Source organism: Notothenia coriiceps, unplaced genomic scaffold, assembly GCF_000735185.1.
Source record: "Notothenia coriiceps isolate Sejong01 unplaced genomic scaffold, NC01 NC01_scaffold00018252, whole genome shotgun sequence".
Lineage (NCBI taxonomy): Eukaryota > Metazoa > Chordata > Actinopteri > Perciformes > Nototheniidae > Notothenia > Notothenia coriiceps.
The window spans coordinates 236231-260313 of record NW_011350953.1 but is presented as its reverse complement, the minus strand read 5'-3'; the positions used below and the strand labels follow the sequence as shown (position 1 = coordinate 260313).

General features: G+C 41.8%; 1 protein-coding gene across 1 annotated transcript in view; it reads left to right on the top strand.

Moving 5' to 3' along the window:
* Window positions 1-17631, top strand: part of LOC104950954 (multivesicular body subunit 12B-like) — a 32852-nt gene extending 15221 nt beyond the window's left edge. The window contains exons 7-10 of the mRNA XM_010777566.1: window positions 1415-1473; window positions 13068-13123; window positions 13666-13725; window positions 17486-17631. Coding sequence (XP_010775868.1) covers window positions 1415-1473; window positions 13068-13123; window positions 13666-13725; window positions 17486-17527 — 217 coding nt within the window. The 3' untranslated portion in view covers window positions 17528-17631. The remainder of the gene's footprint in view (window positions 1-1414; window positions 1474-13067; window positions 13124-13665; window positions 13726-17485) is intronic.
* Window positions 17632-24083: the final 6452 nt, after the last annotated feature.

The window sequence follows — 24083 nt, the reverse complement described above, 5'->3', positions numbered from 1 at the left end:
CCCCCCCCCCACAAACACACACACACACACACACACACACACACACACACACACACACACACACACACACACACACACACTGTATCAGTCCTTGGGATGTCTTTGTGCTTTGAGAGATGCGTACCTTTCTTCCTGAGCAGTGGAATCAACCTTTTGAAAGGTAAAAGAAGTCTGCGTTGAATATGGCAATCGTTCCCACAAGATTGATGCCAACCTTTTTAAAAATTCACCATTGGCCTGGATTTAACATGGCCAAATGCTGATGTAAATGAGGAGGGGAAAAGTCCACCCTTTCATTGCAAATAAATCTGAGTTGCAGGCTTCAGCTCATAAATACCACTGCCTGTCAGAAGTCTTGTTTTATTGCTCTTGATGGAAATGATTGCATTTATTTATCTCAAGCGAAGAGATAAGGCCACACAACTCATGCACAACACTCGTGGAATATGCAGATCTGTCTTTAGTCCTAAATTTCAAGAATTGTACACCCCCCTGTAAGACTTATTATGTTTTCCATAAACAGACCAAATACAGAACATGATACAGTACACAAAACACGGCTCATTATTCCTGACTCCACACCTGCTCACTCCCAGAATCTGTTGTGTCTTCTCATAATTCAACATCGTTTTATTCTTCTTGTCTAGCTTGTTCTTTTTCTTCAACAACAATCCCGTACGCCTGCGTGTCCTCCAATCAAAGCAATTCCCATTTTAAATGATATTGCCAACTACTTTGCATTATCATTATAAGATCATTTGTTTTATAATGCCATCCCGGAGCTCATTTTTACCTCCAGAGCATGTCATGTTATGCAGCTCCCTCCAAGCTGTGAATAATTTTTTTTTTTTTTCCTGCTTGCTGTGGATTTATCGATCCGTAGGGGTGAGTCACAGGGTGTAATTCATGATAGCTTGATTGATGAGGATTTCAATCTTATATGGTTTGTTAACTTCAACTGCCCACAAAGTGCATTCTGTGCTGTTTTCTGTAATACAAGGCCATGAAACGTAAAAAAAGAAAAGAAAAGCAGACTTCCCTTGAATAATGGAATCTCTCAGTTCCTCCAGAATGTACAAGATCCTGCTTCAATCCCCCCCCCGCTAACGGTCTGTTCAAGCCCCTGGGCAGCTGAGGCATGCTTTAACTTTTACCATATTTCTCCTCTTTAGATTCATCCTGGTATTTCAGTGCTCTGTTTTGATTTGAGATAAAAAAGCCTTAGTGTAAGGAGGCAGTTCAAGGCTTCCATACTAAATACATTCTATTCTAATGTATGGGCAATATGTCTGGGAACATAATAATACTCATTAAATAGAAACTTGACATGGCGCCTTACATGTTTTACCATAATGTCTGGGAAAATAATGTTGACCTGTTTATTGAAACCGTGTTGTTTTCTTTTTGGGCACAGGAAGACCCCGACCCGGCAGGACTCTGAGCCCCAGAGCAGTGGGAACTACACCATGACTGGTAAATACTTCACACTCAAAACATATCCAAGTCAGCACTATTTAGTCTTGTATTTAGAATTGTATATTTAGGTTTATTTTTCATGAAGTTTAAAAATGACATCACGTTCCAGGGTAACAAAAGCCCTTTGTGACAGCGATGTTATATTTAATAACATTAAAAAGAAAGTCAAAATTAAAATGATGGCTTAAAAACCGCCAAATAAAAACTAGCAGATGTCACTTTTTGTCTGTTCAAGTTGACCACAAATAGTTTGAGATGACATTTAGACTTTTATGACTAGTCCACCAGCTTTAAGAAAAAGTACTTCTTTAGTGCGAGCTTGTTAAAAGCTGACGGCAGGCAGGGTCAACTTGTTCAGCCAATAAAAACATGGGTCGTTAGAATGCTTACTTTTGGCCATTGTACCGCATGAAAATGCTTTGTTTTTATAAAAAAAAACAACTCTTGGGCTTTCTATCTCCACTGAATAGCATCACCATGTGGACATAAAGGCGGCTCCTCTGGTGCTTTATCTCCAAACGCTTTATGTCTAGATCTCCTCACTGATGGATACTGTACAGAGCTTTGCTTATCTGAGCGAACGTGACTTCCCAAAGGAGCTCGGCATTACACTCGAGAACATTTAACAGATGTCAAAGATGATCCATCACATGCCATACTTACATATGTACCAATGCATTGGACGAATTTCCTTCTCTTTGTCAAGGAGAGAAACTCTACTAAAGCACAATGCTGCAGGACTAAGACAGAAGAGAGGCTAATTCGTTAGGAAGCAGAGATTTAACCACGGCCGCCTCAGAGCCACAGAGTCAGAACCGGCTGAGACGCTCTCGCCCTAAAAGAGCGTGTGATTCGCATGAGGAGAACGAGGCAGGCAGCTTTTTATCCAGCTGGAGAGAGACACCATGTGGTGAAGATTCCTCCTGCTGCTCAGGCAGAGGCACACCCAGGCTATGGCCATGTTACACCCTGTCTTATTAACACAAGCCTAAGTATTAAACAATAGCTGAAGTGCACATGATTAAAATGCTAAATAAACGTTTTTTTTAAAAATATATAAGAATTTAAAATTACTTATTAAAATATTTTTTTCTCTCCTTTTTTTGTTTTGTATGCCCCCATCCCAAAAAATGTGTTTTTAAAAAAATGATTAATACATCATTTTGTTGCTGTGACAGTCATATTATAAGTTAGTCAAGACAAGTGTGCAAAGTGTGGCCCTGAAGGAGCACACATTAACACACAGCTGAGTGCTTCGTGGCATCGGGTGTGCGATACATCCACAGGGACGGTGTTTGAGTGACAGGGAAGAACATGCACATACTGTACAGTGCGTTGCCAGCAGTCATCATTTACCTCCGGAAAACTGTCCTTTGCAGCTGCCTCCTTCTACCTTCATGTGTCCCTGCGTGATTTGAAAGAAGAGTGGATAATGGAGTTAGCCCGAGATGGTTCTTGGCTTTAATTTCTTCAGACTGTGTACTCATCAGCCTCACAGCATCACACTGTGCATGTGAGAGAACACAACTTCCCTTCATTAACAATGTGATAGCCTGCGGACCAAGTGTGAGGTCGTAGCCGACAGCCTATGTGTGTTAATTGTTAGCGCTGGTAGCTGTCGTGTGTGTGTGTGTGTGGTTGGGGGGGTGTTTGGGTGTCTGCGTGTGCACGCGTGTGTGTGGGCTGACAGCTGGCCAGGTTCGAGTTGGTCTAAAACCATGTGCGCTCTGTCAGGGCTGTACAGGCGCCGTCTTTAGGATTGATGAATTGCCTGCTTTCTTGATTAAACCCTCCGTCACTTCCCAACAAAACAAAAACCCAATAGAAAAAAAAAAGAGAGTTGAGGGGAGGAGAGGTAACATGTCTGGGAAATCTGTCATCCGCAGTCACATCATGTACAGATGTGATGTGCAGGCGCTTTGACATTTATTACCAGAATATTAAAAACTAATTCACATTTATTTTGCAGCCCTCTTTCACTTGACAGTTCAAGCTCATTTGAAAAGTTATCAAGTTTGCAGAGCCGCTCCAACCTTTTGCTTTTCTCCACCACGTTGCTTTGATCCATGCCAAGTCCCTCTGCCAATTAGTTCTGTTATTTATACATTGACAGAAAAACAGGATAGCTTAAAGGTAATTAAACGTGCATCATAGAATGTGTCTAAAAGGCATATGTTGGATATAAATAAATGTGATAGTGTTGATAAAATTCCGAAACTCTCAAATAAAGCTGTGTGACGCGTTGCATTGCAGTCTCTCGTCATTACCTGCAGAACAACATATATAGTATTCAGCAGACATCCACCTGATAAGAAGGTAAACGTAATAAAAAGTAATACATTTACATATCTATTGCATTAATCAAAAAGAAATCCTGACATTGGCCCTGATCTAACGTAATATGGAGAGCAATTATTTCCATATCCATTAGAGGAACTTCAATTAACAGACACTAGACAGTTCATCCTTCAGAGGGAAGGAGGCGGAGGGAAAAAATAGGAGGCTCAAAATTAACTTGGGTTTGCAAAATATCTTGGCAGGATGACAGTGATTTTTTGATTTTCAGGAAACAATATTAGAATTCTTATTAAACTATGTGCATCTGCTTTTAATTTGCTGCAAATAATTGGAAAATGCAATGGAGCTTTCCAATTAAAGCTCCACTTTATGCTGTTTAATAATACCCTCATAATATTATAGCTTATGAAATGACAGGTGAGTTGGTGTATGAATAAAACATAAAGCCCTGTAATAAGAGACAGGGAAAAAAAAAACGGGACAGTTGTTGGGGGGCTTTTAAATGCTCGACATAATTTGCATATATTAATCTCCTCTTTTCAGCCTTATCAAGTATTCCACTGTATTTGAAGTTAAAATAGTCGTGACAGGCAGGGGTACGCTTCGTTTTTCCAAGGATTTATTACTTGTATAATTCTGGATCTTTAATAAGCCAATATGACTGATCCTCTGAGTTCTGTGGAATTTTGTTAATTGTTCCAGATGGTGCTCACTGATTATGCAAAATTACTTTCTTTCTCCTCTTTTTCCCCCAAACTACACCATTTCTTGATTGACTAACATGGAGAAAAAAGATTATTTTTGGCGGCGCACTTTCATTAAGAGGGTTCTCATCAGGTTTCAAACAAAAGTTCCATCTTATCTCTCTGTGTAGTTCTGGGCGAGGCTGTGCAGAGGGAGGCGATCCGCCGGCTCTTATCTCACACCGTGATGGATCTCAACCGCTTCTGCACCGCTGGGGTTATATTTTAGAATAACACAATTCTTTAGGCTGAGGGATTAAAAAACACGACCTCTGAATAGTGACACAAAAGTTATTATTAGTGTACGCCGTTCTCTTCTTTCTCCTTTCTCCTCTCTTTTTCTCCCAGAGATTGATGAAATTACTAAGCAGCGGGGTTGGTCCTGCTCTCGCAGCTCAGGCTCCATCCACAACTCACTAACATTCTGTTTTGCATCAGCTAAACCGAGCTGAATGAATCATTTATGGAAGTGTTATGGGGGAGTATCGGCAGATTTACTGCCGAGCTTTTACTTTAGATGGAATGGGATTTCTATGAAACCGATCTTGATGTCTGAAGTAATGCCAAAGCTTACATCAAGACATGAAAGGAACGCTCTTAAAACCCACGTTTTTGCTTCTTAATTCCCCTGGTCAGCAAAAGGCTAAACACAGAGGGGGGGGGGGTCTGCAGGGGAATAGTATTTACACCTAATGTAAACTCGTATACACACACCAACACAAACACGTCCTCACACTGTTTACTACTCGACTCAGCTAATGCTGTGAAGGAGGAGTGCTGAATTTCTGTTTGATAATTTGATGGCTTCTAAATTTAGATTTAGGTCTGAGCTGCTAATGCATTATCCACATTTAAATAGCACCTTATATGCCTTCCTTTTTGGCATGAATACTGCAAAACTGAATCAAACAATTGACAAAAAATCCCACCAGATGTGATTGGTCGAAAGAAAGCAAAAAAATACAAAAACAAAAAAGTGAGGAATGCATTATGGGAGTTTTAGCAGTGTCATAAAGTGACATTTTGTCAGAAATGTCTTCAAAAACATTAATGTACATTTCTCGACTGGGAAGTTTTTTCCGTATCGATAACAGAATCAAAACAAGTCTTTTTTTTGTTGTTAATTTGGAAAATTTGTTTAAACAAACAAGTTTTTCTAAATTCTAAATTGTCCAGATAACTTAAGAAGTTGGATGTAGAAACTCTGTTCTGAAGGCAAAACTTAGAAAAACTTCTGAAACATTATTTTCTAATTTATAACTAAAATACCAACCTGTTGTGTGTTATTCATCTTTGTCTCCTCAGTCAAAAAGCACTTTCGGATTTTAACACATTTAACACCCTTACAAGAAAATCCTGTTGGCATTCGCCCCGCCGATATGTCAAAAAACCCGATTAGACTTTCCAGGTTATTTTGGAAACATGATCGATCCTAGTGTGACGGTGCCATTAAGTATTTGGGGATCAATCCTGAATGAATCGTAATGGAATTTTTGACTGGAGCCTTGAGGCCTTTAGGCATTTTTGAACCTTTATTACAGTCAAATAAGAGACTTTAAATGAGTGCATTTGCAGGCCGGACTGGACTCTGGAGTCTCATCCCTCATTGCTTTCTATCCATCCCTGAGATAGAAGCAGTGCTCCATTAGTTTCAGTGTCCAGACGTGGACAGCCCCAATGGATGGGCCTGTCACGGCTCCCTCATTTGCCCCATGTACAGCCGGGTTTGTTATCACACATCTAATTAGAACTTGATAAAAAATATTTCACAAAAATCCAGTCATTAAATATAGTTTAAGGAGATTTATGGTCAAATATGCCTTAAAGATCTTTTAATGGCTCTGCTGACTTGTTAAGTTTGTAATTAATGATCTTCTAATACATACTGTGGTGTGATTTAGAAAGCACAATGAGATTCTGGGAATGAAGTCGTTTTGGAAAAGGGCATCTGGGGCTTTCAGAAGCTATATTAAATAGTTCTGCTCACACTGGTTTGCTTAGAGCCATGAAGTCGGCTGTGAAAAAGTTCACACACACATCGGTGTCTACATATTGTTGGGGCCTTTTTTATGTTAGGGTGCAATAAATAGTGCATGGTTATTAAATAGTATCTGTCATTTTAATATACTTAATTAGTGTGTACAGGAAAGTCTGGGCTACTCTGTAGTTGTGCTTGCATTTTTTGGTTTAAGTAATCCAAAATGTCTTTTTTCCACTAATCCACACACAATAAGCAAATGCATATGTATCAAACTGTAAATGCATTATACTAATAACAATGGCCTGTTTCATCAGGAGAGTAATGGTCTCCTTATTAGCATAATTAATGACAAATGGCAGCGCAGCACTGGTGGATTGGTTCTAGGGGATGATAAATTGGTGGATGCCCAGGTTAGTGGCTGCCAAGGAGGCCTCTTTGGCTGTCATCCCTCCTGCTTCCACTCTGGCACAGTTCATTACTCACCGTGTGAGATGCCACTTTACATTGCCTGGTACTGTGAGCATGGAGAACTTAATAATGCCACCACAACCACACAGGGCCTGCTGCTTTACCCACAGTCCAGAGGGCAAGCAGCTCAGCAAGGGCTAGGGGTGGAGGGGAGCGGGCTGACGTGGGAATCCTCTACTGCAGCTGCGCTGATCAAAACAGATCACGAGTCAGTCGCAACTTGAGGGGAACCAAGGCCATATGACCCGGTCTCCAGTGCTGGTGAGTGTTTCTTGTTAGGATTTCTGGGGCTCGCCACATCCCTCGCATCATTACGGGTTAGTTTGCCCACAGAACCGCTAATTAAGAGGGGATTTGTGTAATTGTGCCTTCTGCTGTGTCCCATCCGGCACATGCAATTTACTGTCAGCCCTCTGCCAGCTTTTACACTTGTCCAGAGAGGCGTACCCCATTTATACACACATTCTGCTGCACATTTACCAGCAGCCACAGCTGGGGATCAATGCCAGTGCCATGGCAATGTCTTAAAAGACACTGTGTCGCTGATTAAAGTCTGATTGTCCATTTAATTCCACCAGAGCTCTCAATAGCTAGTGAGAAGCCATTTAGCACTGGCCGCTTTTAAAAACAATGAATACAGTTTTAGTAATTATACCAGATCACTGAAGACTTTTGGTACCTAACATTTGGTGTTTCACAATCAACAGCTTGCATATCTTGTATATGTGCATGACAGTGCTTGTTTTAGAGAAGATAGCACACACCTCCTCGGAGCACTCTGTGTTTTGCAGCAGTGTTTGTGGCCGGCTCACCATAGGTGCTGCTGGCTCTGCCCACTTTCTGGAAGACTGATGGAGCAGCGCCCGACTGGGGCTGCCTCCTGGCTCCCTAGCCACTACCACATTTCAAGGACTGCTTGTCACAGATGGAAAAGTAAGTGGGTCATTCTACATAAGCTTGCCATTTTGCATCCCTCTGTGAAGACATTTTTTTTTTAATATTGGATTTTTCTTTTACTTTATATGCCATTGCCTATTGTTTGGTTTTTTAGAGTTCATGTTGAGATTATGTTTCATTGTGTTACTGGTAATATAAAACGGAACTTTTGTGTGCGCAATAAAGTGAAAACACAGATTCACAGTAAACTATTTACACACCACTGAAATTGTGCAAGACGCAGAAAAAATCTTATGTTGGCTGACCCTTACGCAAAACCGAAATAAACAATATAAATAGATGGTTTGTCAATAACGGGTACTTAACATGTAACATAAGAAAGAATAAAATAAATCAAGAGCTGTGCGCAACTACAATTCTACAGTAGCTCAACTAAGGTTACAGATGACTCCAGCCTCATAAATTGAAATGAATTAAAACCTATTAAATTATCATTTTAGCTTTTATTGTCATTTGTACATACAGTAGCTACAGTGTAGTTATGACAATAAAAATCTTAGGTCACAGGCTCCTCCAACAGTGCAACACAATAAAAATAATAATACTGCAAGTAAATAAAATAAAGTAGAGAAATCCTCAGTTGACACCAACCACTGAAACACATATCTGCTTTTAAAGTAGTCTCTGAACACCACTGCTTAAAATCTAATTCCCTTCTATGGTGGTCGTCCTCTGATCTAAAAACAAACAGTGTTTGTTCACTTTGTGGTAATACTCTGCTCTTGCCCTGCAGTTCAAAGTAGACTGTAGAGAACATTTGATATGGTTATTGTTTTTTCACAATGTTTGATGATGCATCTATAACATTTCACAAAAGTGAGTTAATATGTCATAAGAACATACAGCACCTTTTCTTTTGAAAAATATTCAATGTGGACGGCAAGCTTGTGTAAAATGATTCAACCTCTTTTCAGTCCCTTGGTGCCGCTTTTCTGTTTTCTCTCCTCACTTTCTCTCTGTAAACATGAGTGTGTAGAAGCCCCAGCCTGCAGTGTGTAAACATACCCACATCCATCCGCTAGATGTGTTGCATACTACTCTTGGCATTAGAAACATTTAGATTTGTTTACATTTGGATGAGATGAAATTAATATTTAAGTATGAACCAACTGCCTCGCTGTCAGGAGAATTTCAACAGAAGCTTGCACACACACACACCACAGAGTCAGTCTGGGAAAGCAAGCTGCGCACAGCCGGCAGAAACAAATACAAATAGATGATCAGAAACCCTCAGCATCATTTCAGTGCGGCATTTATTTTTAGTATCAACCTATTGCGCTTTTTAGAATGTTAATTGACTCTCCAGTAAACATTTAAATAATTCAAAAGTTCCACTTCCACTTTTGCAAGCGAGAGTTTGAATGCATTGAAAAGTTTTTTTTTTATTCCCCGCTCCTCGTCTGTCGAGAGGGCTTGAGAAAGCAGGGGAAAAGATAAAAGAAAAAGAATGGGTTTCATAGAGCCATAGTCATTAAAATAATCTGAAAATAGCAACTCGCTATCATCTGTTCTCATAGCACGGGTCAGGAGCTCTGACACCTCCAAAATTCCTCCTGTCAGGGTAGGGGGCCATTTGTATTCTCTCTCATTAGGCAATTTGACTAATGACCTGCCGTGGCTGCAGAGCTACTGAGGGACCCGGAGCCTCGCACCCTCTCTCTTGCAGCAGCCTGAACACACACCCTCTATTGGAATGGCACAGATGGCATGCCCGGGCGACAAAATAAACTACAATATGTCTCAGAGATGCTGTCAGGCCTGGGCACTATTTCTCATGTCAGAGAGGGGCTAAGGGCTGTGAGTGGGCAGAGGGGGTCCTCCTCCAGCTCTCTGTTCATCTACTCACCATTATCTGCTGAGGTGACAGAGAGCAGGGTCTGCAACTAGAATAGCATTTCCATGGTCTGCATAAAGAATCCGCCTCAAATTGAGAGTCATGCCGACAGGAAAGGTATGGCAATGTCTAGCCTGGCTACACAAAGAGAGGAGACAACATCCAATTGTTTGGAATATAAAATGCAGCCGGTTCCAGATAGAGCTTAAACCAGCGGCTTTGCTTATTATCTCTTATTATTTGATCGTACTGGACAATAGAAATCAGCAAAACGTAAAAGAGGCTCATTCCCCTGGCCGTGGCTTTCTCACTTATTTCAGGTGCGAGTCAGATTCAGCCTGGTAATCAAAGTAGACAGAGATCAATGCTATTCTGCTGGATTAGTGGAGTGTAAAATAAAAGTCCATCAACATTCCTAAAGTGTTACTCTTGAGTTCAGGTCAAATGGGGTACGCTTGATCACCCGTGCATATTTTCAATCAGTCGTCACTGTGTCTGGATGGCAGCTCAGTGTAGTTTGTGTGTGTGTGTGTGTTTTGTATGTAAGCCTGTGTGCGCGGCCATGTCTGGTAGAAACCCTGGAAATGCAATGTATGGCGCTGCTGAAGTCCTGGGTGACAGTGTATCCAACAATGGAAGAGTGAGGGATTAGGGCTCAGCCCAGCGTACGAGGGAGCCCTTCCCGCCCTGAAACAGCCATTCATCTGTGCCCAGGGGCTGGAGATGACAATGCAGCCATTGCTCATCGCACCTGACGGAGCCATTAATAAGGCGATGATCCACACGGGGCCCGTGCTGACTCCGTTCTTTACACTACAATCACTCAAGCCACAGGGTCCTCCTTACTTAACGCCACCTCTGCGCTCGCCGCCGCCGCCACCATCATCATCATGATAGTCATCGTACCAAAATTCCTGCCAGATGTTTTCATATTCTCTGCGCTCACATACTCCAAACCACCCAATTCCCTACACTGCAATACAGTCATGAGTTAATGGACTGTAGCCTGGCCATTTGAGCGGCTCGAACATGCTTCATAGTGGGATTCCTGGTCAGAAGATTGGATTTACATTATTTTTGCCCTTTGCACCTCCGGATTTCACCGTCCTATCCATTTCTTACCACCAAGTCATCACCTGCGCCTCTCCATTTATCTGGATGTAAGATAGCCTCTCTAGTATAGATGGTGGTGGAATACAAAGTGAGATCTGGTTTTAAATGTAATCCTTGAGCAATAAAGAAACTCTGTGGCCTTCAGCTCTGCATTCATCTGTCCGCGCCACGCAGATCCATCAGCAGCTACAATCTCGGCTTCCCGTTGCTGGGTATTGATTTAAATGTATTCTCCCTGCCTGCCTCTGCCTGGCTGTGGTGCTCACAGCGACACGGTAGTGCGTGTTTGTTCACTTGTTTTTATGACCTTAAACAAGTCATTGGACCCACCTTGGTTTTCTTTCTGCTTTAGATGGCCATGTATCCAAAGGCTTTACAGGGATGTAGTTGTCAAGGCTGGGGCATTGAACAGCCTTTCGTGGGTGGAAAACGAAGCTAAACATTTCACTACTAGCATTTTTTAGCCATGCTAGTAGCTATAGGGATGACAGTGTCGGTTGGTCCACCTCTTCGACCCAGACTGAATTTTTTCAACAGCCTTTTATGGATTGCCATTAACTGTCTTACAGACATCAATTGTTCCAAGTCGATTAAAAGTAATGATTTTGGTGATTCCTTTCGCCTCGGGTTCCACCATGATGTTGATATTTCTGTTTTTATGTGAAATATCTTATTTACTATTTGATGGATTGCCTTTGAATTTGGTACAAGCTCTCGTGCCCCCCTCTGGATGAATTGTGATAACTTTGATGATCCCTTGTTTGTCATGTAGCGCCATCATCAGGTCAACATTTACATTGGTACAATACTTGTTCTTAGGCATGACCTGTCCTCTCTTGGGGCAAATTATTAAATACTGCCAACCTAAAGTGACATGGTAAACATGGCTATATAATTTAACCTGCTTAACATGTTAGCATTGTTTTTATTGACATTTTCATTAGCTCAAAGCACTGCTTTGTCTAAGTATAGCCTGCTAGAGCGTGCCTGTAGACTCCTGTTATGACTACATCTGTGGGAGATGAGTGGGAGCCAAGAAACTAGACAAGCGTTCCTGTGGTCATGAGGGTGAGGGTCATGCTTTGATTACAAAGATCACATTGTACTACACTTGTGTGGAAAGTGCCAAACCATGGATCTGTGTAATAAGCAAGAAAGGAAAGCAAGTCACATAAGTGTCAACGTGAGGGATATTTTAGAATGTCCTACTTTGGAATATTGCTGTGAGCAGGAAAGGCCAAGAGGAGTGTCGGCTCCAAAACGATGACTCATGAACAGCTTCGGCTTACATTTATGAGTTCCTTTTCCCGTGCCAGCAGCCTGATGGACTGTGGGTAAAAGAACACTAGTTGGAAGCTTGGCCTCTTGATATTTGGGGCTCGTGTCGAAGCCAACGGCAGGAAGTTTTGTGCCTCCAGATTTGGGAGTTTTATAATGAAGCCAAGCAGCTGCAGTTTCCCCTTCAGTCTGGAAACGCGAGGCTTTGTGTCCCTTGTCACCCTGTGTTAATTTGGGCCCTAATGTATTTTATAAACAAAGGGCTGCTCTCTAGCCTGACAGTCGTGACACCTTGATTCCAGTGCAGGATGCATGCAGTACGGGGTTACACCATTAATAATCTACTGGCAGCCATCACACCATTTTAACCACGATCATTATGATAAAGGGCATACACTTAATTACAGGCCTGCTTAATTATAGCTCTGTTGAAGCTCGTTTGTTTGGTCAAATGCTAATTATACCACCACGCTCTTGGCAAGTCCTCATTTCAATCCACTTTTTGCCCGCTGAACAGTGTGGCTTATTTTCATGCAAATTTGATATCTGGTGAATGTTTTGTCTCTCCTCTTTCCACTTTTCTGTGCCTTGTGTGATTGTGTCTTTGTTTCCGCGGTGAACATCTCTCAGACAAGATGGAATCAGGAATAATCAAGAGTAATTAAAGTGGAGGAGGGTTGGGAAAGGGCTGGGTTGGAGGAGAGAGTGGAGGTGCTCAAATACAGCACAGAATAAAAGCCTTTCATCTTGTCTCTGTAGACGGAGGGAGGGGAGGTGTCGGGGGGGCTGGGGATGTTGATAGCTTTGCCTTTTTATAAACCTGTGCTTAGTTTTGTGGAATTACTAAGGAACAAGAATAGGGAGTAATAAATATGTATTTTATGTCAACCTTAAACTTTTTTTTCTTACTTTTTTGCAGCTCTGGACGGCGTGCCCTTTTTCATCGCTGAAAAGTTTTGTGACAATCCCAAAGAGGTAAAAATTCTTTGAGGAACAAAATGGCTAATTATTGCATTATTCAAATAATATGAGAGGGGTCATGAAAGTCACTCTGCAACTACTTGTTCTGCAACCTGTTGTGTATTATGGTCCAGTATACAGCCCTTAATCCTTTCCTTTCCTGTTCCTGGTCCTTTCCTCTCCTTCCCTTTTGCTTCCTTTCCACTCCTTTGCTTCAAATTCCCCTCTTTCCCTTTACTTTCCCTTGCTCTTCTTCTTTTTCCTCTCCTTTTCTTTCCTCTCCATCCTTTCCTCTCCTTTGCTCTCCTTCCTTTCCTCTCTGTTCCTCCAGACTGAGTGATGAATGTGTGCAGTCAGGCAGAGCTGGCTCAATGCAGTCCATTTGGCTGGCTGGCGGCGGTTGTCACTATAGCCCCGTTTGTATTGACACCAAGAGGGAGAGGATTAAAGATTTTAAGCATGCTTACTTAGCCATGAGCCTAACCGCCATGTTTCTTGTGTGTTTTTCTTCTTCTTCTTCTTCCTCTCCCTCCTCCTCTCCCTGCTTTTGATTTCAGATGCAGCAAGTCAATTTAATGGGCATTACGATCAAATCCCTGGCAGAGATCGAGGAGGAAGTGAGTAGAGGCTGCAACGCTCGGCTGCCACTGACGCCGCTGGCCCAGAATGCAAAGCAAACGGTCTTGGGGTTGTAATTAAGTGTCTGAGACAGCGAGGCCCTGTTGGCTCCACTAAGCCCCAATTGAATAAAAGCATGGCCAGGCAAGGCAGCCATTCTCTCCTAAAAGCTTCGTCTCCTGTTCCAAAAACACTTGACTTTTATTCCCCAATTCTTCTCTCAAACAGCTCAATCTAGCACCTCGCACAGTGCTGTAGGTCTTAGGGAGCTTTTTTCCGGTCAGATTTTTGCATGTTTCACTTTTCAAGTTTCAAATCGGCTTCATTTTCAGTAGCAAAAAAGTTCATGCAGAGCAAATACAAGCTCCACAAAGCACTCCCCATTTCTGATGAAACACTGTAGCCTGCAGGCATCCGTAGGAAGAAAATCTGTGTGCAGCCTGTGCGTTCGTGAGAGCAGGAGAAGGAAAGGGAGTGTGTGTGCGTGCGTGCATGTGTGTGTGTGTGTGTGTGCTTTAAAGAGAGTGACAACCCCCCCTTCTCTCTCATTAGCACGGTATCTTGGTATCAGAACTGCCAGGAAGTGACAGACCACTGTAAAAGAACAGGTGCTGTTGGGTTTGAGATGTGTTACAGAGCAAACACTCCCTCATCAAACCGGGTGTCTGTTCTGCACTCTGCCTCTGTCTTCTGTCACATACTATCCAAATCACACAGAGTCGCCATCTTGTCATATGGTCATCTGAATGAAGCTCATTGTCAGCGAAGGTATTAATGGCGTGTACGTGTTTGAGTGTGTTTTCCAGGGTGGGAGACAGGCTGGCTGCTCATATATGCTCTTGTCTTTTTTGTTTTTTTTTCCTCTCCTTCTTCCTCCTCTCCTTCTCAGGGAGTGTGATTAGCAGGAGGACACATGGTGAGCTGAGCTGGGGAAGGGAAGGGAAGGGGCATGAGAAATCATTAATTACAGCCGCGCTGGAGCTGATGAAGTAAATGTGAGATAGTGTAACACACAGGATTTAGTGAAGTGGACGACAGCACAAGATTAATGGTGGGGCCAGGCTGATGAGGATGAAGTCACAGCTTAGCTTGATAATTAGTTTCCAAGTGGAAGCATCCCTCACCATTGTGTTATTCTTACTTCTCTCCCCTTGTTATTATCCCTCGATGATATCTGCAGAACAAGAGGGGGAATATAGTCGGTGAGATTCTTGCAAACACGTTGGACAGCAGAGGTGTTTCTTTTAGAAAGTGATGCGTGTTCTATTTATTTCTGTTCTTTGTCTAGTTTTTACAGTTGTACACTGTAAACATAGTGTCCACGCTTCTCTCCATTATCAAGGCTTCTGCAGAAGTAGAGACACATTTTTTAACATAAAAACCACAATATAGAATATCAGTTCAATCTGATCAATCAGTACCCTCATTTCTAAATATTGTGGAGCCGTTTTCTTCTTCTTCTGTTGTCCAGAAGAGGTCACTGTCCATGCTTAAACTGTGGAGCTCTTTTCCCCCTCTTTAGAAACCGGAGGCATTTTCAGCAAAGAACCTAATTGCCTCTTTCTAAACCCATTAAAAAAATATAGATTCATGAAAGAGATGTACTTTCAAGAATTATACATATGCACATGTAATTGAGGAAAACTGTTGTAATCACAGTCCCAGTTGCAGATAAGACCATTTCCTAACAGGCATCACTTAAGCCATGTCTCGGATGATGTTGGTTCCAGCAATTAGGCATTCTTTTCATTTCCCAAATGACTCACAAAACTTGCGGATATTATAATTGCTTTTAGCCACGCATATCTAATTTGTGTCTTTTTAAGTGTTAATTAGTACGCGATTTAAAGTGACATCTTTATGTAGTTTGCTCTGCTGAAAAATGTTGTTGGCGGCTGGCTAATGATTTTCCGAGGGAGCATGCTAGGGTGGAAAGGAAGTGTGTGTGTGCACACATGACAAGATTTTCATTAGCACCTATGTATGATGGGCCTTCAGTGTTTGTAGGGAGTGTGTACAGTATGTGTGTTTCTGTGCATGCTTGTGTGAATGTATGGAGGGGCAGTGGTGTACAGGGCTGTGTGAGAGGTGTGAGTGGGAGAGCTCCAAATAGAGGTGGAATTAATGAAGACAACATGTCACATATTTTTGGCAGTGGAGCAGGGACAGGAAATGAAGCTGGGCTCATCTGGGTGACTGCCGCCCATGTTCTTGTGTGTCACTGTCCTGTCAGCCTGTGTATAAAACTGGCAGACATTGATACATGCTCTCCCTGATAACACCCCATTCCCCCATCCATCATCAGCACACACACATACACGTGCCGATTATTTATTTACCGTGCCAGATGTTGAGACAGAATTTTTGTGTTGTGGGGGGCAACATTTCTGCTCAACTAAAGGTCTTGTGCTACGTGACAGGCTGCTGCGTAACTTGCAGCTTCCGCTAAAGTATATGAGGATCAGGACAATGGTGTTGTGATTGTGAGAGCCCGGTCCGAGCCTCTGTGGCTCCATGGCTTCTGGTCGAGATTTGGAAACTTATTTCAGTGATCATACAGCATCACCTAGTGCTATGCTGCAGTAATACAACAGTCTAACTTGGTGAGTGCGCCCTACTTTGTTTCACAAAACGTCACTGTTCAGAAAGTGGAACTACACCCACATCAAAATCATTAATGTGACATTTTATAAAGAGTTTGATAAATATGTAATCAAACATTAGACTGTTAGTTATTGTAGATCATTACATTTCCCCAGTCACTTGCATAATAAATTGGTATTTCTTTCAATCATTTTAATTCATAAAATAGATTTTGATAATGTATAATATATAAGATACAAGTCTAAGTACTTTTTGGAACTGCTAATAATGTTGGGCAATCACCAATACTGCTTTCTCTTTGATACTGATTATAATACCTTGACTCAGGTTATCTCACAATATTAAATACCAATCCAATTCCATTGCTCTCATTTTCCCAAATGTAACATCTCTGTTGTCGTCACTTTGTAAAACTCAAGAATATTTCCAATGTGATGTAACTTGAGGCCAGCAATTGCTTTGGAAAGTGAATTCAGCTGAAGGCAAAGCACTGCATGTTGTAATAGCAATGAACACATTCTAATTATTATTGCAGATCTGTCACACTGTGGCCTCTTTCCTATAGGTCTTTCTCAGGGTTGAAAGTAATTGTGCGATATCTTTGAATAATATCAACACCATTTTTTTATATTTGGGTTAATGATAAAATATACTTCTGGCAACAAAAGTTAAAATGTCTACTAAGTAAATTATCATTTTAATAAATATAAGTTAATTAATGATGTATAGAAACAGTGAAAAAACAAACATTATACCCTTTTCTGCTTTTAATGCCACATACAGTAAGTTGAGCATTATAGTTTGAAGCCCTCTTGCTTATCAAAGAGTAATGCCCATGCTTCGCCAGAGGGGGGCAGTGTTTGCTCGTTTTTTTCTCAATGTGAATTCTGGACGACCCTCACGATCACTCTGCTGTCGGGGTAATGTTTGGCCTATAAGAGATTCGTATTTAATCAATACATGTTTAAGCTAGAGTTCAACTTAATATCAGTGTAGAACATTCAGAGAGTTTTTTAAATGTTTGTGCTCAGTTTACTTTTGTAAACATATATATACTTCATTTATCTGGTATTAAGATGGTGCAGGTAAATTGTGTTTTATGCTGTTTTTACCACATGTTGTATTAATCGTTTGTTTTTTCTTCTTCTCATGCAGTTTTACTACAACTTCAGCACAGAGCGGAGCATCGCTGTGTGACGCTGCGGTCTCACCCTGCCAGACAGACACACAACGACTGAAACACTACTGACTGAAAGGATCATGTGAATACTTGTAAAATAATTTAGAAAAAAAACACTACAGTATATTATGTAATTTAAGAGAAAAAGGTATTTTTACCTTAATGGATTTTATTTAAATGATTTAGTACTAAATGTATTTTTTATAATGTACAACTGTGCACAATACATTTGAGAAGATTTTGTTATTTATCTTGAAATAGATTTTTTTTTCTAAATGTATGTTTTGTTGCTCGAATACATCAGTGTCTGACCTAAAATAAACCAAGCTAATAAATGTCCTTGAGATGAATTCATAAAAGTCTGTTAGCTGTGACTCTCATTTTGTTTATCAGTAAAACAGGACCGTGCTGACAGTGAGTCCCAGTCATGCAGGACAGAAAGAGCAGCCTCATCCCACGCAAACAGGTCTCTGATGTTCATTTCCAGCAGAGGCCTCTCTCCATCACAAAGTTCTTCATGAGCAGCGTGCGGCACCAACGAGCAGAGCTTTGAGACGCAGGAGCCTTTCCCCCCCGACGCAAGCCCAAATCAGAAGTGACTGCTCTCCTGAGTCAGGTCTTTAAGAGTAGAACAGATCAGCTCTGTGAACACGTTATTAGTGACTATTATATTTGTTATTTCTATTTACACCTGTATCGAGAATTGTTTTGAAGGAACACAAGAAAAAGTGACCCTTTCTTGGAAGTTGTTTTTCACTACTTTAAAATGTGCAACCCTTAACTTACTAATTATCCAACATTTCATGCATATATTTCTTTAATTACGGTAGGTGTTTTTTTTTCTTCTTCTTAACAAACTAAACAACACTTTGCTGCCAGATCCAGAAGCAGAGTTTACACTTGGATACCAGAACATCACTTTCTTCTCACTCCAGCTCACATGTGTCATTTGCAACTAATTAAATTGTCAGAACTCATTTGCACATTTTTGCAGGTGTAATTAGTATTAGAAACTCATTAATGGATTAATGTCCCCGTTGTTAATTACGCTCTCCTCCCGCTAAGTTTGTGAACTTATGGATTCTGCTAACAATGCAGGTATTTTTTTTCCTCCTGACCAACATTCCTAATGACTTTTGGTATTCACAGGTGTTTAATGAAGCGTAGAGCAGATGACAAGCCTCCAGGAGCGCTCGCGTTAACTCCTCTGTTCTGCCGCTGAAATCAGAGCGACGGTCTGAGGAATCCTCTGCAGAGGGAACAGCTTTCACGCTCCTTCATGAAGGTGACACTCATGTCAGTGATGCCCTAGAGCACAGTGACAGCCTCAGACAGCCCCCCCCCCCCGCTGCGCATAAAGTGCATATATACAGTACGCCATATGTATCCAGATACACACACACACACACACAAGCAACATTGCATTTTTCACCTTTGCTCCAGAAAAACTTTGCAAAAACTAAAAATATCACTATTTTACTAGCTTTTAAATCCCTGTTACAAATCTTTAGATTATAGTTTCACATCTTCAAGTGTTAAGACTGGGTGAATTCATAGCATATAGTATATCATTTCATTTCAGGGGATGTGTTAAGTCGAAACAATATTTAGAAAAGCTGCAAAACTGTATCATGAAGGATGAGACAATATACTTTTGTTTTTTAATTATTCAAAAATCCCTTGAAAAGTCCAAAACTAACAATGGAGGAATCCTAACACCAAATATTGTCTAGCCATAGCCTGATAGACGGTAGCTTATTCCTCTGTGTGAGCTCCGAAAAGCTCACCAACAAGAGGCCCCGTTGCATTGAGTGAAATTTCCTCTGAAATGTCTTTAAAGTCTATTTCCCAAACTTTGTCGTGCTGCTGTAAATGCTCACCAGCACATCAAATCAAAAGTTGATAAAAGGTCCCCACAAATAAACTACTTATTCGTGTTTGAGTAATGTTTCAAAATAACCAAAAGAAAGAATATATTCTTGGTCCTTTTTAAAAGATTTACTTATTCAGTAGGAACAAGTGGTGTTGGGGCTGGGTGCTACTGACAAGTGTGGGTTGAAACTTATTTAGTTACGGACAACCACTTTGTTGATTTTGGTCTTTTCATGAGAAGTGTTGACAACTACAAACATATAGAATATCTCCTCCTTTAACCTGAACGTTTCTCTGCAGAACCTACTCGTAACTTTAGTATTGTGTTAGCAGCGTTGTACTTCTGCTCTCAGCAGGTAGAGTCTGATGTTAGTGCTGCAGGTCAGATGTTTACATAAAGCTCTGCGTTCATACTAAGAGAGGCAGTGCAGCCAAAGTCTCCAGATGGGCACGGAGCTTTGTGAACCACAACTCCCTCATGAGCCCTGCCCAGCATCACCCAGGAAAAAGCTGCCTCACATGGTTTCACTTTCACTCCACTTTACGATATGGAAAATAATGATGATTTTCAGAGACTACATTTTAAAATCAAAATGGAAACAGCCTCTTTTTAAGTCTGTAAACTATGCCGCAGTTTAGAGGCTAGAGGAGTAGTTGAATGCGGTTCTGTGTCTCAGCGTGACACATGTTCACTGTTTAAAGCATCTTTTAAACTCCCTTGCTATCTCTAGCCTATCAGGCTCTTTAGGATCTCCAGTACTGCGTTGCTCAACAAAGTCGAGCTGAACTGCAGAGCAACACATCAAAGCCCCACCCTCTGTGAGTCGGCCAGATGTCCCGTGGTCATTTTTAAACTCACACCCCGGCACATGACATGGAGCAGTGTGTAAGCATGTAGACAGAGGTGGATGGGCCGCTTGGAAATTGGAAAAGGAAGCCTGTATTTATGAGGTGGTTTGAGGTGCTGTGTTAAGACAGGCTTAGCCTGCCACTCTCCCTCTGACAGCCCCGTTTCCCCCTGAGCAGGGGTGACCAGAGAGAGAGAGAGGTGAAGGAGTGAAGGCAGGAAACCTGTCAAACAGACCAGACCTGGACCCGTGGTGAACAGACTCTCAGGCAGGTGATGCAGCAAATCACATTGACAGAAGATGTAAAGGCTAATGTTCACATTATTCCTATTTTCATAACAAGAAAAAACAGGAAACACAATGTGATTCCTTCGGCCAAGTGCATGCTGGGACAGGGTAAACCTTCCATGACCTTAAACAGGAAAGGTTTTGTAAGAAAAATCAATATTGAAAGAAACAGAGACACAGGCAGCGAAACACTTACTCTGCCATTCACCAGTTACCTCCTACAGTCTGTAGTGTCTTGTTCTACGCTGACATCATCAAATGTCAGAGTGAGAGGTTGGACGTGTGGTCTTCTCGGAACCCGCCACCTTGACAACCCCCTGGGCAGCGCTCCAAGGAGAGCCTCACATCAAATCTGTCTTTCTGTACCACAGCTCGAGGTAAGATGAGTGATCTCCCCGAGCAGGGATCCCCTCTCCTCCCCTCTCTCTCTCCGCCATGGCGGCTTGCCCATGTGAGTCAAATTATTGTAATTGAGCAAGGATGGAGTCGGGTGTGAGGTGATCTCTCTCTTCATCCCCTCCCTCCCTTCCCCTCTCAGATATTCCAGCACATGTTGTGAAATGACCAGCAAGCATCTCTTTTTTTTTCTTTCTTCCCCTGTAACACAGAAATCAATTAACTCCTTTCAAGTCAGATCAAAGGCCCAATACACCGTCCAGGTCTCTCCACAACCTGCGGGACAATTAACTCTCCCTTTGGACAGGCTGGGCAGATGAAGGGAGGCTGCTGCCACTGTTCACATACGTGTGAAGTAGTCGTAAACAAACGGGAAGTGATTGGGCATAATTACATCTAGCATCCCCCTAATTTACCAGTTAGCTGTGCATTTATTCAACAGGATGAAAGGTTTGGAATTCATCGGATGGGGACCTCATGACAACAGGAAAATGGTCTTTCACTTCTGAATATGTTTTAGAAGATAGTTTTGCTAACAGCCATGGACAGATTTTGAGACAATGGGCCCCTGGGAACAGACATTTTAAAGACCCCCGCGCGCCTACATAGGAGCAAGACATCCCGACGAAAACAACTACAAACACGGCTAACACATGCTTGTAGTTTTTTGTGTCTCGAAGTCGTTTTTTTTCTGTTTCTGCGGTCACTTTGTCTTTTGTGACAAAGACAAAGACACCATCTTTTGTGGTTGTTTTGTGACTTTTGGTGGGTGTTTCTGCATCAGTTTTGGTTCAGTTTGTGTCTCCTTATGGTTGTTTTGCATGTCATTGTTGTTCTTTTGTCCCGCTTAGTATATAATTCAAGTCATTTTTTCTTCTTTGCCGTAGTTGTGTGTCTCTTCGTGCCTGTTTTGAATCTGTTTTTGATTGTTTTATTTATTCTTTTAGTCAGTTTGCATCTCTATGACTGCTCTGGCTTAGTCCCTCATTGGCCCCTGTGCCGGTGTGTGTTAGGCCCGCTCAGAAAGGCTACCTTGGGCATGATTGTGGCACAACACAGTGCAGAGTGTGACATCAAACTGATTGGACAAGAGGGAGCGAGGGCAGCTTTCGTCCACAGACAGGTGCACTGACCCTGTCCACCCCCGAAGGTGCCATTTGCATTTTATTGGACATTTAGGACCGGCTAGCATTTTTTAACAGCCACCTGGATGCAATAAAGGGCCAACTCCTGAGCTCTGGCTGCCCAGAGGATTTCCCAGCAGCTCCCGTGGGACCTCTGGCTAGTTAAGATGTTTATTAAGCTGAAAGTGGTCCAGTGGGAAAACACAGCACTTCTGAGAGATTCGGGCCAGCAGTTTTCTTGTTAGTCGGAGCGCTCCCCGAAGGATTGGGTTTCTTTTTCTTTCAAACCTCGCAGGGAGGACAGGGTCAGTTCACAGGGCACGAGGTTGACCAACTGGTAACTAGGCACATGAACCCAGGAAGGGGGGTATCTAGAGACCATCAAGGTCAGCTAGGAGCGATTCCCACAGTTCCCTAACTGAGAATGTTAGCTTAACACATCCAAGGTAGCTCTGAAACGCTGTAGTATGGCAACGTTAGAAAAGTAAACTTCCAAAAGTTCAAGAAGTATCTTGTGGTAGCAGCAACAGCTATAACTAAATATAGAGTGAGTTTATAGGGTTGCATCTTGTGTAAACAGGTTTGATTTTTTCAACGTCTGTAGTCTGTCATTACATGTTGAATTGCTATGATATAAATAGGATTGCGAAACGGTAGCTCCAATACAAAATGTTTCTTTCTATTTAATGCACAGCTGAAGTTCTTTGAAGAAAACGCGGGTCCATAGCGGTGCGATGTTAGTTCTGCTAGCTGTGTGACAGATCTTGACCTCACTAAGCTCTGCTGGACCCTCCAGTTCAAAGCGCTGGTCTTTAGCCTCAGGCACTCTGCCCTAATAACTTCAGTTAGCCCTCGCTTAGCTTTATAAAAGTTTGGCAGCCGCACTCAGGAGAAGGGTTCAGAAGCAGTACAGAGGAATAGTTAAAAATGCTTCTTCAATTCATAGTTTTTATAAATATTTTTAGTTTTTCTCGTTTTATTTTCTACTTTCTTGAGGCCAAACTTTCGAGCCGGCGGGCAGCACATTGTGAACTGAGCGGCACATGCGGCCGGTTGTTTTTTTAGTGCTCTCTGCCTAATGTTCAGGACAGATTAGAAATGTTGGCCTGTGACAGATGCTGTCTAGATCTTCACTACCAGATCCACCCAGCTGCAGAACATCTGGATGGATTTCTACCTTTTTCTCTGAAGTGCAGCCGATTAATGACACACACAAGCATACTCTCGCGTTCAGTACACACCAAACACATCCAGCGTGTTTGACTGAGGACAAACCTCACACATATACAGATGTTTGATTATATTGAATGTTTTTTATTGCTTCATATTTTTTGTCCGTGTCATTGTTCAGGCGGCACATATAACACATGTATTGATGCTGGAACCAGGTTTTATTGATTCCCCACATTTTGTTTGCGATGAAAACCATTCAATGTGAGCTCAAAATCAGCCAGCATATGCATAGATGTTTTTAGAATATCTTTCACTACTTCATCGTCAAAAGTCTGCGAGCACATGCGATTTATTCAGCGGCCACAGAACTTATACATTCCACATGAGGAGCGGCGGGCGAAGGCCTACGCTTGTTGTTAATGGCACACTTCCTAAAATCATGCTCCTGGCCTCCTGAAGCCTCCACTTTCTTTTCCGTCAGAGGAAACATTATTTTTGCGGAGACAAATCCACTGAATACCATGATCGTCTGATTAAAGGAGCTGCAAATCTTTCAAGTCACTTTTCCTAACGATGGAAACAGACATGTTACAACAAATGCCACGTATCCCGCTGTGACATGATGCTATATGTCTCTTTTACACACAAACCAACATTTTTTTATATCCTTTTTTCAGAGGCCAAACATTTGTTGTGTTTCCGTGTCGCTCCTCCGCCCAGCACCTCTGTGATTGATGTTAAATGGTGCTTGTTGGGAAAGATTTAATATTCTTTAGCCGCTCATTGAAGAGTTAGAGAAAGTTCAAATTCATGTGGGTGTGTGACATTTGAAGAGCACGGTTTAATTTACTTTAAATTCCCTTGCAATAAGT